The sequence below is a fragment of the Piliocolobus tephrosceles genome, chromosome 7 (genome assembly GCF_002776525.5).
Source record: "Piliocolobus tephrosceles isolate RC106 chromosome 7, ASM277652v3, whole genome shotgun sequence".
Lineage (NCBI taxonomy): Eukaryota > Metazoa > Chordata > Mammalia > Primates > Cercopithecidae > Piliocolobus > Piliocolobus tephrosceles.
Genome location: NC_045440.1, coordinates 47,416,513 through 47,429,947, shown reverse-complemented (window position 1 = coordinate 47,429,947; position 13,435 = coordinate 47,416,513). Strand labels below are relative to the sequence as shown.

Sequence of the window (13,435 nt, the reverse complement as noted above, 5' to 3'; positions counted from 1 at the left end):
TTTTTATTTTATTTTTTCTTTTTGAGACTGAGTCTTGCCCTGTCACGTAGGCTGGAGTGCAGTGGTGCGATCTCGGTTCACTGCAACCTCTGCCTCCCACGTTCAAGTGATTCTTGTGCCTCAGCCTCCCAAGTAGCTGGGATTACAGGTGTGCAGTGCCATGCCTGGCTAATTTTTGTGTTTTTAGTAGAGACGAGGTTTCACCATGTTGCCCAGTCTGGTCTTGAACTCCTGGGCTCAAGTGATCCACCAGCCTTGGTCTCCCAAAGGTGCTGAGATTACAGGCTTGAGGCACTGTGCCTGGCCATGGGTGCCATCTATCTAAAGAGTGATGAACTTGGTGTTAAACCAGTGATTGAAATCACCAAGTTCCTACCATCATGAGCTCAGTCTAGTGGAGGAAACAGACGAACAAATAAAGCAGCTCTGCTGATTTTGGGGTTCAGCAATGCCCAGAGGTGTGGTGTAGTGAAGAGGAATGCCAGAATTTGGAGAAGTGGAGCACACGACCCACTGGTACTTTCTGAGGATGTAACGCAGAAGTCGTCGTCAGAAGGAGGAGAGGGAGACAGCTAGGGAAGCGCTGGGAAGAGCAGTCATTCCAGGCAGCAGCTGCTCAGCACCCAGCCCCATGCTCGGCCAGCCTCTGACCCTGTGCTTAGCCTGCGTGCAGTGGTCCGCAGGTCTATAAGAGCTGGCGTGTCAAGAGTGTGGAGGTTTACAAGGTGGGCCAGGGTGAGATGGGAAGGACACAGGGTTGGTGTGTGAGGGTTTTCTGAGCTGGGATCTCATTCCAGATGGAGTGGGAACAAGGGCTTTTCAAAAAGGAGTGGATGTGGGCCAAGAGATGTTTCACAGGGATCTGCCTGACTGCTGTTGGGTGTGGGATGTGAGTTAGTGTAGGATTGAGAGACTGTTTGTGAGAGACCAAGGGCTACTGCACCTGATCAAGAGAGGGTTTAAAAAAAATAGAAGCAGGCAGGGCACGGTGGCTCACACCTGTAATCCTAGCACTTTGGGATGCTGAGGCGAGTGTATCACGAGGTCAGGAGTTCAAGATCAGCCTGGCCAAGATAGTGAAACCTCATCTCTACTAAAAATACAAAAAAATTAGCCGGGCGTGGTGGTAGGCACCTATAATCCCATCTACTCGAGAGGTTGAGGCAGAGAATTGCTTGAACCTGGGAGGCGGAGGTTGTGGTGAGCCGAGATCGTGCCACTCCCCTCCAGCCTGAGTGACAAAGCGAAACTGTGTCTCAAAAAAAAAAAAAAAAAGATAGAATTTGCACACACGTGTTCCTAGCAGCAAATCCATAGTAAGCCAGAGGGCCAGAACCACCCAAGTGTTCATCCAGGGATGAACGGATAAAATGTGGCACATAGACACAACGCAACATTATTCAGACTTGAAAAGGCAGGAAAGTCTGACACATGCTGCAGCATGGATGAACCTTGCAGACAGGATGCTAAGTGGAATAAGCCAGCCATGAAAGGCAAACAATGTGTGATTTCACTTACACGAGGTATGTAGAGTAGTCAGATTCACAGAGACAAAGTAAAATAGAGGTTACTGGGGCTGGGGGAGGGGAAATGGGAGTTAGTGTTTGATGGACACCCTTCTGTTACTGATGGTGAAAACATTTTGGGTATAGACCATAGTGATGGTTACACAACAGTGTGAATATATTTAGTGCCAATGAATTGTATCTGTGCACATTGTTTGAATGATAAATATGTCTGTTTTACCATATTGAAAAAAACAGAAAAAGACCATGCTTGTACATGGAGTGGGCCACTAGAGGGAGGGGCTGCAGGAGAGTGGACTGTGGAGGGCAGAGCCTGGAGTAGTCTGTCTTTGCCAAGTCGCCACACCCCAAACCCACTGTGTACTGTGGGTGTCCTTGTGTCTGCACACTTGTGTTTACTAACGTGATTACTTTCTATTTGAATGACCTTTTCCCCAACTAGTACCTATTCTTTCAGTCTCAGAACAAATGCTACCATATCTGAAAAACCTTTATGGAATACTCATAGTCGGAAGAAATCTGCTTGTCATGAATTCCAAAGTAGCTTTTTTTCGTATCTTTTTTATGCCATCGTCCTGCAACCATGCAGATGTGTCTCTGCTTTAAGGCCTCTCTGACCACATTCTCTCTCCAGCTCCTATCACATCATCATCAGGGCTCTGTCTCAATTATGTCAGTCCTTGCAATAAAAGCAAACAGTTCTTGAGTCTGTTGATTATGAGTCACTGTGAGAAGGGTAGAGAAATTAGTGATGAATAAAGCATGACTCTATAGCTACATTGAATAATCCCGTGGGAGACAGTTATGCAAATAACTGTGATGTCAGTCAGGCCAGGATTAGAGCCTCATGTTATAATTGTGTACCTGTTTTATCTTCCCTTTTAGTTAATAAGTTTGCTGAGGTCAAAAATCATAATTTATTTGTATTTGTAATTGTCATAATATCTTGGCGTGTACTGTTTTTTTCCTGTTTTTTTTTTTTTTTCTTACATGTACTACGTGTTGAGTAAATGCCTGGGTGTATTGGGGAGAAATGGTATGTTTGGCCATGAGTCAGTTATTTTATTTAATCCTCCAAACTATCCTAAAAGAAAGGTATATACTGTCCCTATTGCAAATAAGAAAATTGAGGCTCTGAGAGATTAACAGAGCTTGTAAGTGATGAGTCGGTGTTTAAATCTCTCAGAGCTTGTAAGTGATGGGTTGGTGCTTAAACCATGTCTTTGTTATTACAGATTTTCTTTCTGTTTTCTCGCAGTCATAACCATGCAGCAGTAATAACTTGCAACTTTAGCTAGATGTAATGATGAAAGATGTTTCTCCTGAATTCACAAGAGACTAATGGGGTTAATATAGGTGTCAAGCTGTCTGTAAAGTGTGTCATGTGATACTGTTATTACGACTGGTAACAGAGGCTTCTTGGTATTTCCCTAGATCCCCAGACATCAAGGGAGATTTTTAATTTTGTACTAAAGGCAATTCGTCCTCAGGTAGGATTAATATTACTATTAATATTACTCTAATGCCTTTACAGTGCAGACTTTCAAATACTGATGGTGAATTTTTTTTTTTCTAAAATAGATTGATCTGAAGAGATATGCTGTGCCCTCAGGTAGGATTCTGTTTATAATGAGGTATAATATTTTAGATTACTGAATTAACATCTCAGGTAAGCTTTTGCTTAAACTTTGAATGAAAGCAAATGTAATAACATCTATGATGTTTCACACACAGTTATTTACAGGGAGGCTTTCGGTGACTTAGTAAGCTCTGGTTGAAATGGTGATACTCAGGTTACATGGTTGAAATCATTTTACTTTAGGATATCTTTCAGGGGATCCAGGCTGTTCGATTCTGCCTTTGCCTCAATGAATCCTGATTCCACTTCTGACCCTTGTATTGGGATTTGTTAGCGAAGTTATGGGCCTGTTGATTGGCAGTGTTAGAGGCTGACAGGGATCCCTGGGTTACTGTAGAGTAATGGTACTAGATCTTCCTGAGCACAGTCTTGACTTTGACATATCCCTGCAGGTTTTTTGGTTTTCTGTTCTGTCTTATGTCGTCTGATTTTAAATATAATGGCTTTTGCATTTGCAGCTGGCTTGCGCCTATTTGCCCTGCATGCATCTCAGTTTAGCACCTGCCTTCTGGACAACTACGTGTCTCTATTTGAAGTCTTGTTAAAGTGGTGTGCCCACACAAATGTAGAATTGAAAAAAGCTGCACTTTCAGCCCTGGAATCCTTTCTGAAACAGGTACCACACATTCAACTGTCATTTAACAATATTCTTTCACACACACAATTAAATTCCCATTGTATGCATACGTGTTTGAAAATAAATATAAGTTGATCTGTTAGCTTCTGTAGTATTTAAAGCAGAAAGCTGTTGATCAACCAGCCTCATGGGAGGCAGACAGACTGAAAGAGAGCTAAGGAGATGCCAGATTTGATTAGGGCCTCAGAGCCCAGATTGAGACAAGTCTAATGGAGCGAAGACATGGTGGTGAGGAGGTGGCCGAAAGGGCTGGGAGGTCAGGACTGGAGAGTGGGTGGAGGCCTGAGGATAGCTGAGCCCCATCTCTACTGGAAGAGGAGGGCCAGCTGTCTCCAGGGGACAGATAGATGCTTGCATGTCAACTTGAAAACAAGGAGCACCTCTTTGCTGTTGTGGATTTTCCACCTCGATAGGAGGTGGTTATAGAATCTGCACCTGCGTATGTGGAAGCTTGTCTGTTCGGCTGAGGAGACCTTGCTTGTCATTCTGAGCGCTGGTCTCCAGGATATCCTGGGCTTCCAGAGGTGTCCGCAGGGGCTTGACCACTAAGGAAGTGGACTTCTGGGGTTGCTCTGAGGGAAAGGACTGGAGATTCACAACAAACGTTTTCTTAGGGGCCCTGCTATATACATGGGTAAACAGTAACTGCATTCACAGGGTATCCTTGCAAACCTGTGTGAACAGTGTTGCAGTTGTGTTAGCCTGAGAGTCACAGCCAGGATGTGTGGAAGGAGAAGAGAGAGCACTGCCATCCTTTTTTTAGGTCTGGGCCTGCCTCCCAAAAAACTGAGCCGATGGGTCTCATCTTTGGCCCCTGCCTCTGTCGCCTGTCCCTCTTGCCTCCTTAGCCTCACTGCTGTACTTAGCCTTCCTGTCAGACTGTGTTCTCCCTAAGGTCACTCTTGGCTTTGAGGTTACCTCTTCTTGGTCCTCCTCATAAAACTTCTGTTCCCCTGAACTTGGCTGGCCTTAGTTGCTAAGGGAAATAAAAATCTGAGGAATTACTTTTTACTGATTCATATGAATATGTTTGCATCTCAGTGAACATTTACTGCAATAAACATCTTGACAAAGAGAGTTTCATGCTTTGTTAGCGAGGAGGAGTGTCCGGGATGTGTGCAGAGGGGTCATCCCTGGTGGCACCCCTGGGGCCTTGTTCCCTAGTGATGCCTGCCTTTCCTAGCACAGGGCTGAGTGGGGCATGGGCCTGCAGGGAAGCCCGCCAGCCCTCCCTCCACTGCGCTGGTTGTCTTTTAATGAACCACGCAGACATCTCTGTTTCACATCCTTGCCAGAGACTTCAGTTCCCCACTCCAATTCTTAACAAAAACTACATTGAATAGATTTTAGAGTTTCATTGAGGAAATATATTCTACCTGCTAATCTCTACCTCGTGAGAAAGTTGTATGAGCTTAGTCAGGGGAGAAGTTCAAGAGGACTATCCTCAGTGCTGCCCTAAGGACTGATACTTGTTGCAAGTTTGGGAGTTTACAATACACCCTCAAATTTGATACTCACAGCTATGGTTTATTACATCTAAAGGGCCCAGATAAAAATCAACCAAAGGAAGCAGCACATGGTGCAGAGACTAAGAAAGTACCAAATGTGGAGCTTCCCTGGTCCTATCCCCAAGGAATTAGGACAGCATTCCTTTCCCAGCATCCATGTATGACAGCATGTGTGGAGCATTGACTGGGTGCTCCCCCGAACCTCTGTGTTTGGAGTTTCCCGTGGGGCCCCACCTTGTAGGCATAGTGGGTTGTTGGATCTCAGCTTCCAGGGATTCTGTGTGACCCAAAGCTCCCATTCCGAGTCACATTATTACCAGGTGTGGCCAGCCCCACCCTGAGTCCCATTATTAGATCATCCCTTGTGACCTGAGGCCCTAAGCAAGGAGAGAGACCCTCCTTCCCTCCTACTTCAGAATAGGGAGTGAGGAGAGAGGAAGAGGAAAAGAGGACTTCACATAAAGGATACATAATTTTTTGGCCTTAAGATTTTCCTCTATGTTGAATGTATTTTCCTCACAGTGACATCTATATATTTTTTTTTTTTTGAGATGGAGTTTTGTTCTGTCATCCCGGCTGGAGTGCAGTGGCATGAGCTTGGGTTACTGCAACCTCTCTCTCCTGCATTTAATCAATTCTCGTGCCTCAGCCTCCCAAATAGCTGACATTATAGGCACCTGCCACTGTGCCTGGATAATTTTTGTATTTTTTTTTTTTTTTTGAGACGGAGTCTCGCTCTGTTGCCCAGGCTGGAGTGCAGTGGCCGGATCTCAGCTCACTGCAAGCTCTGCCTCCTGGGTTTTTTGCTATTCTCCTGCCTCAGCCTCCTGAGTAGCTGGGACTACAGGCGCCTGCCACCTCGCCTGGCTAGTTTTTTGTGTTTTTTAGTAGAGATGGGGTTTCACTGTGTTAGCCAGGATGGTCTCGATCTCCTGACCTCGTGATCCACCCATCTCGGCCTCCCAAAGTGCTGGGATTACAGGCTTGAGCCACCGCGCCCGACCTTGTATTTTTGTTAGTGACAGGGTTTCACCATATTGGCCAGGCTGACCTCACACCCTTCTTGGCCTCCCAAAGTGCTGGGATGACAGGTGTGAGCTACTGCGCCCGGCCGACATCTGTGTGATTAATTTTCAGTGGCAGTGTAATATGTAATGATGTTTATGAGCCATAATGTTTTGATCTGTCCTCTGTCTACTACTGTTGAATAATTATTTTTGAGTCTTTAATATTACATACAGGAAATAGTTGAATTAAAACATGCTTACTGGGAATACAATAATAGAAAATTAGCAGTGTTTAGGTGGTTACACATTATAGTATATAATATTTGGTGTTCTGTAATTAAGTAAAATGATATTGTTGTTTGTTTACTTCTTGAGAAACATTTATAATATGTTTTGTGAAGAAGTAAATTATGAAACAGTATATACAGTGTTTCATTCTTCTAAAACAAACAGGGAACAAAGTTCCTGAAGGTCACGCACTAAGACCTAGTGGCTTTGGGGGGATTGGGAAGTGTATGGATAAATTGGCAATGGAAGGTGTGTTTTTTTTTCTGTCTTTGATAATTGTCTAGATAGATTCCTTCCATTCTTATTCTGGACAGTCTTTGTGCTGAAATGGGAAATGCTTTTTGAATACCTGTATTAGTTCTTGCATTTAGGATCTTGTCTCTTAGTTTGGTAAATAATGATCTATTTGCTTCTCAGACGACATTTTCCCATTGTATCACTTGATTTAAGCTTTATAGTTTGTAGCGTATTTTTTTGAAAACTGAGATGTCTTGTCATTCTGATTGTTCTGAACTGTATTTATTGATGACGTCTGAAATCACTGGTCCCCTGACAACTCTCTTTCACTGTGTGGGTGACAGGTGAGCTCTAAAGACTGCTCTTTGCTTCCTCAGAGAATCTTACTTCAAAACCTGTTTTTTTTTTTTCTTTTCAGACTTAGGCGTATCCTTGGTCTCTTAGTCCCTTCTCTAGGAAAAATGTATCACATAACCTTATTTAAGACACTTTTCTGAACCTGATAGAGACTAAGCAAAATGGAAGCAAAGGGTCTTTATGATTTAAAGCAATTGTGTGTAACTATAACAGTACATTAGTAGCATCTAAACAGTTCTAGTTTTTCCATATTTGTAAAGATTCCATTGCTATTAAATATTTCAAAATATTATGTATTTGCAGGTTTCTAATATGGTGGCGAAAAATGCAGAAATGCATAAAAGTAAACTGCAGTACTTTATGGAGCAGTTTTATGGAATCATCAGAAATGTGGATTCGAACAACAAGGAGTTATCTATTGCTATCCGTGGATACGGACTTTTTGCAGGAGTATGTCTCATTAACTTACTCTATTTTGTCTTGGTTTCACGTGATTGTTTAAAGGAATCTAATTTATTGCATTTTGAGTAGTGTCTAATACTTGCAACAACACAGCAGACCCTTAAATAACATGGTCGTGAACTGCACAGGTCCACTTACATGCAGATGTTTTTCTGCCATACAGATAAAAAATACAGTGTGTGCTGGATTTGAAACTTATATAGAGGGCTGAGTTTTTGTATATGAGGCTTCCACAGAGTGACTGTGGGACTTGAGTATGCATGGATTTAGGTATACTGAGGAGGCCTGGAACCAATCCCTCCCGCATATCCTGAGGGTCACTGTATTAGTGTTGTTTATTAACAGTTAAGATTCCTTCACTGTCTACTATGTACTAGAATTCTTTATATGTGTTATCTCAAGTTCTCCTAACCCTTAGGAGCTGAGTATTACTCTGTTTTGCAGATTAGCAAACCGAGATCCGGAGAAATTAGGAAACTTGTTAAGAGACTCAGAATTGACAGAACCAAAGCATAAGTCCAAGCGTGAAGAGTAGAAACACATGTTTCCCCTCTATACTATGCTGCTCCTTATTCCTAAAGTAAAATTGTAGTTGATTTCACTCAGTTTTAGAAAGAGAAGTTAAAAAAAGTTTATATGACAGAAAGAGATATATTTAAGAATATTAGCTAGGTGTGGCAGCCCACACCTGTAATCTCACCACCTTGGGAGGCTGAGGCGGGCAGATCACCTGAGGTCAGGAGTTTGAGACCAGCCTGGTCAAGGTGATAAAACCCTGTCTACTAAAAATACAAAAATTAGCCAGGCGTGGTGGCGTGCACCTGTAATCCCAATTGCTTGGGAGGCTGAGGCAGGAGAATCTCTTGAACTCAGGAGGCAGAGGTGGCAGTGAGCTATGATCGAGCCACTGCACTCCTATGTGGGCAACAGAGACGCTATCTCTCTTTAAAAAATTTTTTTAAAGAAAAATATTAAGAATAACCCAGTTATTTCTTCTTAGCGGAACTTTGTGACTTCTGCTTTGTAGAAAAAAACAACTAAATTCCTTTTTCTTCGTACAATCTCTCCCTTTTTTTTCTTCTTTCTTCTTTTTTTTTAATTTTTAAGTTGGAGTTTCGCTCGTTGCCCAGTCTGGAGTGCGATGGCATGACCTCGGCTCGCCACAACCTCCGCCTCCCAGGTTCAAGCAATTCTCCTGCCTCAGCCTCCCGAGTGCTGAGATTACAGACATGCACCACCATGCCTGGCTATTTTATTTTTGTATTTTTAGTAGAGACGGGGTTTCTCCATGTTGGTCAGGCTGGTCCTGAACTCCCGACCTCAGGTGATCCGCCCACCTTGGCCTCCCAAAGTGCTGGGATTACAGGCATGAGCCACTGCTCCTGGCCTCTCCCTTTTTCTTTTCTTTTTCTTTTTTGCCTCTCAGGCTGGAGTGTAGTGGTACAATCATGACTCACTGCAGCCCTGACTTCTAGGGCTAAGCGATCCTCCTGCTAGGGCTAAGCGATCCTCCTGCCTTAACTTCCCGAGTAGCTGGGACCACAAGCATGAGCCACCATGCCCAGCAAATTTTTTAATCTTTTGTAGAGATGATATCTCACTTTGTTACACAGGCTGGTCTTGAACTCCTGGCTTCAAGCAAACCTCCTGCCTCAGTCCCCAAAGCACTGGGCTGACAGCTGTAAGCCACCGTGCCTAGCCTTTCCCATTTTCTTAATCTTCATCTCCATTTGTCTCTGTTGCCTTCTTTAAATATGCTTAGGGCAGAAGAAACAGAATGGCAGAAGGCTCTGAGCTAAAAGATCGCATGGGATTTTCCCTTTACGCAGTGATCTACCCCCACTTGAGCTTGTCCCTGTGGCTAGAGCATGATAGACAGGAAAGGGGAAATGAGGTGCACCATCAGATCCTCTGGGAGTCTGGACTGGATTCAGAAGTCCTGGAAAAGAAGCCTTGGAAAAGTCTGAAATTGAGCAATTGCATTAGCACATTTGTGAGTTTGTAAAAATGTCTCTTGGTGTGGTGTGGAGCGTGACATGGAGCATCTTCCAGTCATGTATGGACTCCTGGCCTCTTCTGTAGATGGACAGTCTTGGGGGCAGAGACAGCCTCTCATTTGTCCTCAGTACCCACTGTCTAAACAGTGCCTAGAACATAGCTGACAACCAGTAAATGCTTCCTGTGTGAATAAGTATTTAAAATGTGATTACATATTATTACACGAAGCATCTTTATAATGAGATACCATATTTTATTTATTTATTTATTTATTTATTTATTTATTTATTTATTTATTTATTGAGGTGAAACCTCGCTGTTGCCCAGGCTGGAGTGCAATGGTGCGATCTCAGCTTACTGCAGCCTCCACTTCCCGGGTTCAAGCGTTTCTCATGCCTCAGCCTCTTGAGTAGCTGGGATTACAGTTGTGCGCCACCACGCGTGGCTAATTTGTGTGTGTGTGTGTGTGTGTGTTTTTTTAGAGGTGAGGTTTCACCCTGGTGGCCAGGCTGGTCTTGAACTCATGACTTCAGGTGATCTGCCCGCCTCGGCCTCCCAAAGTGCTGGGATTACAGGCATGGGCCACTGTACCTGGGCATATACTGTATTTTATATCTGTATTTCTTCTTAATTAAAAAGCTTATGGCTCACGCCCGTAATCTCAGCACTTTGGGAGGCTGAGGCGGGCAGATCACCTGAGGTCAGGAGTTCGAGACCAGCCTGAGCAACACGGAGAAACCCTGCTTCTACTTAACAATACCAAAAAAAAAAAAAAAAAAAAGCCAGGCATGGTGGATCATGCCTGTAATCCCAGCTATTCGGGAGGCTGAGATGGGAGAATCACTTGAACCCGGGAGGTGGAGGTTGTGGTGAGCCGAGATCATGCCATTGCACTCCAGCCTGGACAAGAGCAAAACTTTGTCTCAAAAAAAAAAAAAAAGCCTTGTTAAATTTGTGTTTATAATCACATGGCTTAACATGACACCTTAAATATCATTATTTTGATCTTGTTAAGATTGATGAAAACTTATGTTTTCCCTTTTCTAAAGCCCTGCAAAGTTATAAACGCAAAAGATGTTGACTTCATGTATGTTGAGCTCATTCAGCGTTGCAAGCAGATGTTCCTCACCCAGACAGACACTGGTGACGACCGTGTTTATCAGATGCCAAGCTTTCTCCAGTCTGTTGCAAGTGTCTTGCTGTACCTTGACACAGTAAGTGAACTAAACAGCACAGTTTTAAGTATTTAATCTTCATTTCTTCAAATAATTTGATGGAGTCATACAGTACATTTAGTGTAGGCACTGTTGGGAACAATGTGACAGTTTTAGTTAGTATTTTGTGGCAATACAATTATTGTCATGAAACTTGATTTTTTTTTATCCAGAACAGGAAAAAAAATATTTGTTTCTCTTGCCATCTTTCTGAAAGATTTGGAATTGTTGCTTGGGATAGAATTGCACTTCAAGACAATTTTTACTGTGTGTGTGTGTGTGTGTGTGTGTGTGTTTTTTAAGGCAATCACAGTAATAAATGTTAAGCAGCGGGTTAGGTGACAAACCATGTTTTTCTTTTAATAAGTATCTAATTAAGTTGTAATTACTTTGAAAATTTGTATTATTCCTGTATTCATTGATTCCCTCCTCTAACTCATGATTTCCGATAGGTTCCTGAGGTGTATACTCCAGTTCTGGAGCACCTCGTGGTGATGCAGATAGACAGTTTCCCACAGTACAGTCCAAAAATGCAGTTGGTGTGTTGCAGAGCCATAGTGAAGGTGTTCCTAGCTTTGGCAGCAAAAGGGCCAGTTCTCAGGAATTGCATTAGTACTGTGGGTAAGTTTGCAATTTATTGTTTTTATGAGTAATGATGGATAATTAACACATTATTTGATATAGGTAAAGAGAATCTGTTTACCAAATTCTTTTGTATCTTTGATACAACTTTTGATGAACTAAATTTTGGTAGGCCAAAATCTCTTCCTTTTTTCATCCTATTACCTCTAAATTTTAATAGTTTTACGTTTTGGGGTTTTTTTCTGTTTTTTTGGAGACAAGAGTCTCGCTCTGTCCCCCAGGCTGGAGTGCAGTGGTAGAATCTTGATTCACTGCAATCTCTGCCTCCTGGGTTCAAGCGATTCTCTTGCCTCACCCTCCAGAGTAGCTGGGACTACAGGCGCCTGCCACCACGCCTGGCTAATTTTTGTAGTTTTAGTAGAGACAGGGTTTCACCATATTGGCTAGGCTGGTCTTGAACTCCTGACCTTTTGATCCACCTGCCTCGACCTCCCAAAGTGTTGGGATTACAGGCACGAGCCACTGTGCCTGGCCAATAATTTTAAGTTTTAAAATTAAAGCTGTTAATGAACTTAGAAAATAAATTGAGAGGTAAAGTTGGGTTCCAAAATAAAATGACTGGTTTTTTTTTTTTTTTGAGTGTTTGATTCTATTTTTCAGTGTTTCCTTCATTTTTGTTTTTTTTTTTCTTTTTTCAGTGCATCAGGGTTTAATCAGAATATGTTCTAAACCAGTGGTCCTTCCAAAGGTAAATTCTGAATTTAATGTTTAGAAAATTAATCTATTATCACTGAAAGTTAGGAATGTTGCTGAGGTTTTCGAATATAATTTTGCAAAAGTGGCCGTTCTTTTCTTAGTTATTAGCAATGCCTTACATTTTGAAAAGCATAGGACATAATACCTCTGTATTTTGTTAGGCGAATACACTTCTAAGGTATGAAACATCTTTAAGCATAACTTTAGGTTTTATACATTTTCGTAAACCAGAAAATGTTTTCTCTCTTGAAACTCTAGGACAGATTGCTAAGGGAGGCGTATCTTAGTTCCCAGAAATTATAGGACATATGATGAGATGAAAGATTGAACTATGTACGAAAGCAAGATTATTATAGCACATTCAGTGGATATTGTATTGAAATACTTCTTGGTGTATCACAGTTTTAGTCACAGAAGAATCACATATTTTTCAGCTTTTTATTTATTTGTTTATTTTTTGAGACAGAGTCTCGCTCTGTCATTCAGGCTGGAGTGCAGTGGCGCAATCTTGGCTCACTGCAGCAAGCGATTCTCCTGCCTTAGCCTCCCGAGTAGCTGGGATTACAGGCATCCGCCACCTTGCCCAGCTAATTTTTGTGTTTAGAGACATTTTGCCGTGTTGGCCAGGCTGGTTTCGAAGCAGCCTTGACCTCAGGTGATCCGCCCACCTTGGCCTCCCAGAGTGCTGGGATTACAGGTATGAGCCACCGCACTTGACCTCAGCATTTTAAATTATGCTTTTATAATACAATGTCTTCCTTAATTATATGGTCTCCTATGGGTGGCAGTTTAATTTAGAAAATTCTGAAAACCAGCATGTTCTGGCAGTAGTGCTGCTTCTGAGAATCCATCATTACATATTATCATACTGTCTTTCTGACCAGGGCCCCGAGTCTGAATCTGAAGACTACCGTGCTTCAGGGGAAGTCAGAACTGGCAAATGGAAGGTGCCCACATACAAAGACTACGTGGATCTCTTCAGACATCTCCTGACCTCTGACCAGATGATGGTAATGTTTACCATTTGAAAGCCATAAATGTACTTACTTCCTCTATTAGTCTTCATAGTTTAGACATAAGACTTATATCAGAATTATGTTTTACTAACTTTCAAAAATTTAAAACTGTACTTCAAAAATAAAAAATTAAAGCTATGAATCAGGAAGTTAGAATGAGAGTAGAAATAAATGAATTGAAAGAAACACAGACATAGAATTCCTTTAA

General features: G+C 42.3%; 1 protein-coding gene across 1 annotated transcript in view; it reads left to right on the top strand.

The window, feature by feature from the left end:
- The window catches only part of LOC111525260 (DNA-dependent protein kinase catalytic subunit), a 178,046-nt gene that overhangs the window by 11,498 nt on the left and 153,113 nt on the right, over positions 1 to 13,435 (top strand). Inside the window, exons 8-15 of the mRNA XM_026456188.1 lie at positions 2,961 to 3,016; positions 3,108 to 3,138; positions 3,624 to 3,781; positions 7,503 to 7,649; positions 10,709 to 10,873; positions 11,326 to 11,494; positions 12,154 to 12,203; positions 13,096 to 13,221. Coding sequence (XP_026311973.1) covers positions 2,961 to 3,016; positions 3,108 to 3,138; positions 3,624 to 3,781; positions 7,503 to 7,649; positions 10,709 to 10,873; positions 11,326 to 11,494; positions 12,154 to 12,203; positions 13,096 to 13,221 — 902 coding nt within the window. The remainder of the gene's footprint in view (positions 1 to 2,960; positions 3,017 to 3,107; positions 3,139 to 3,623; positions 3,782 to 7,502; positions 7,650 to 10,708; positions 10,874 to 11,325; positions 11,495 to 12,153; positions 12,204 to 13,095; positions 13,222 to 13,435) is intronic.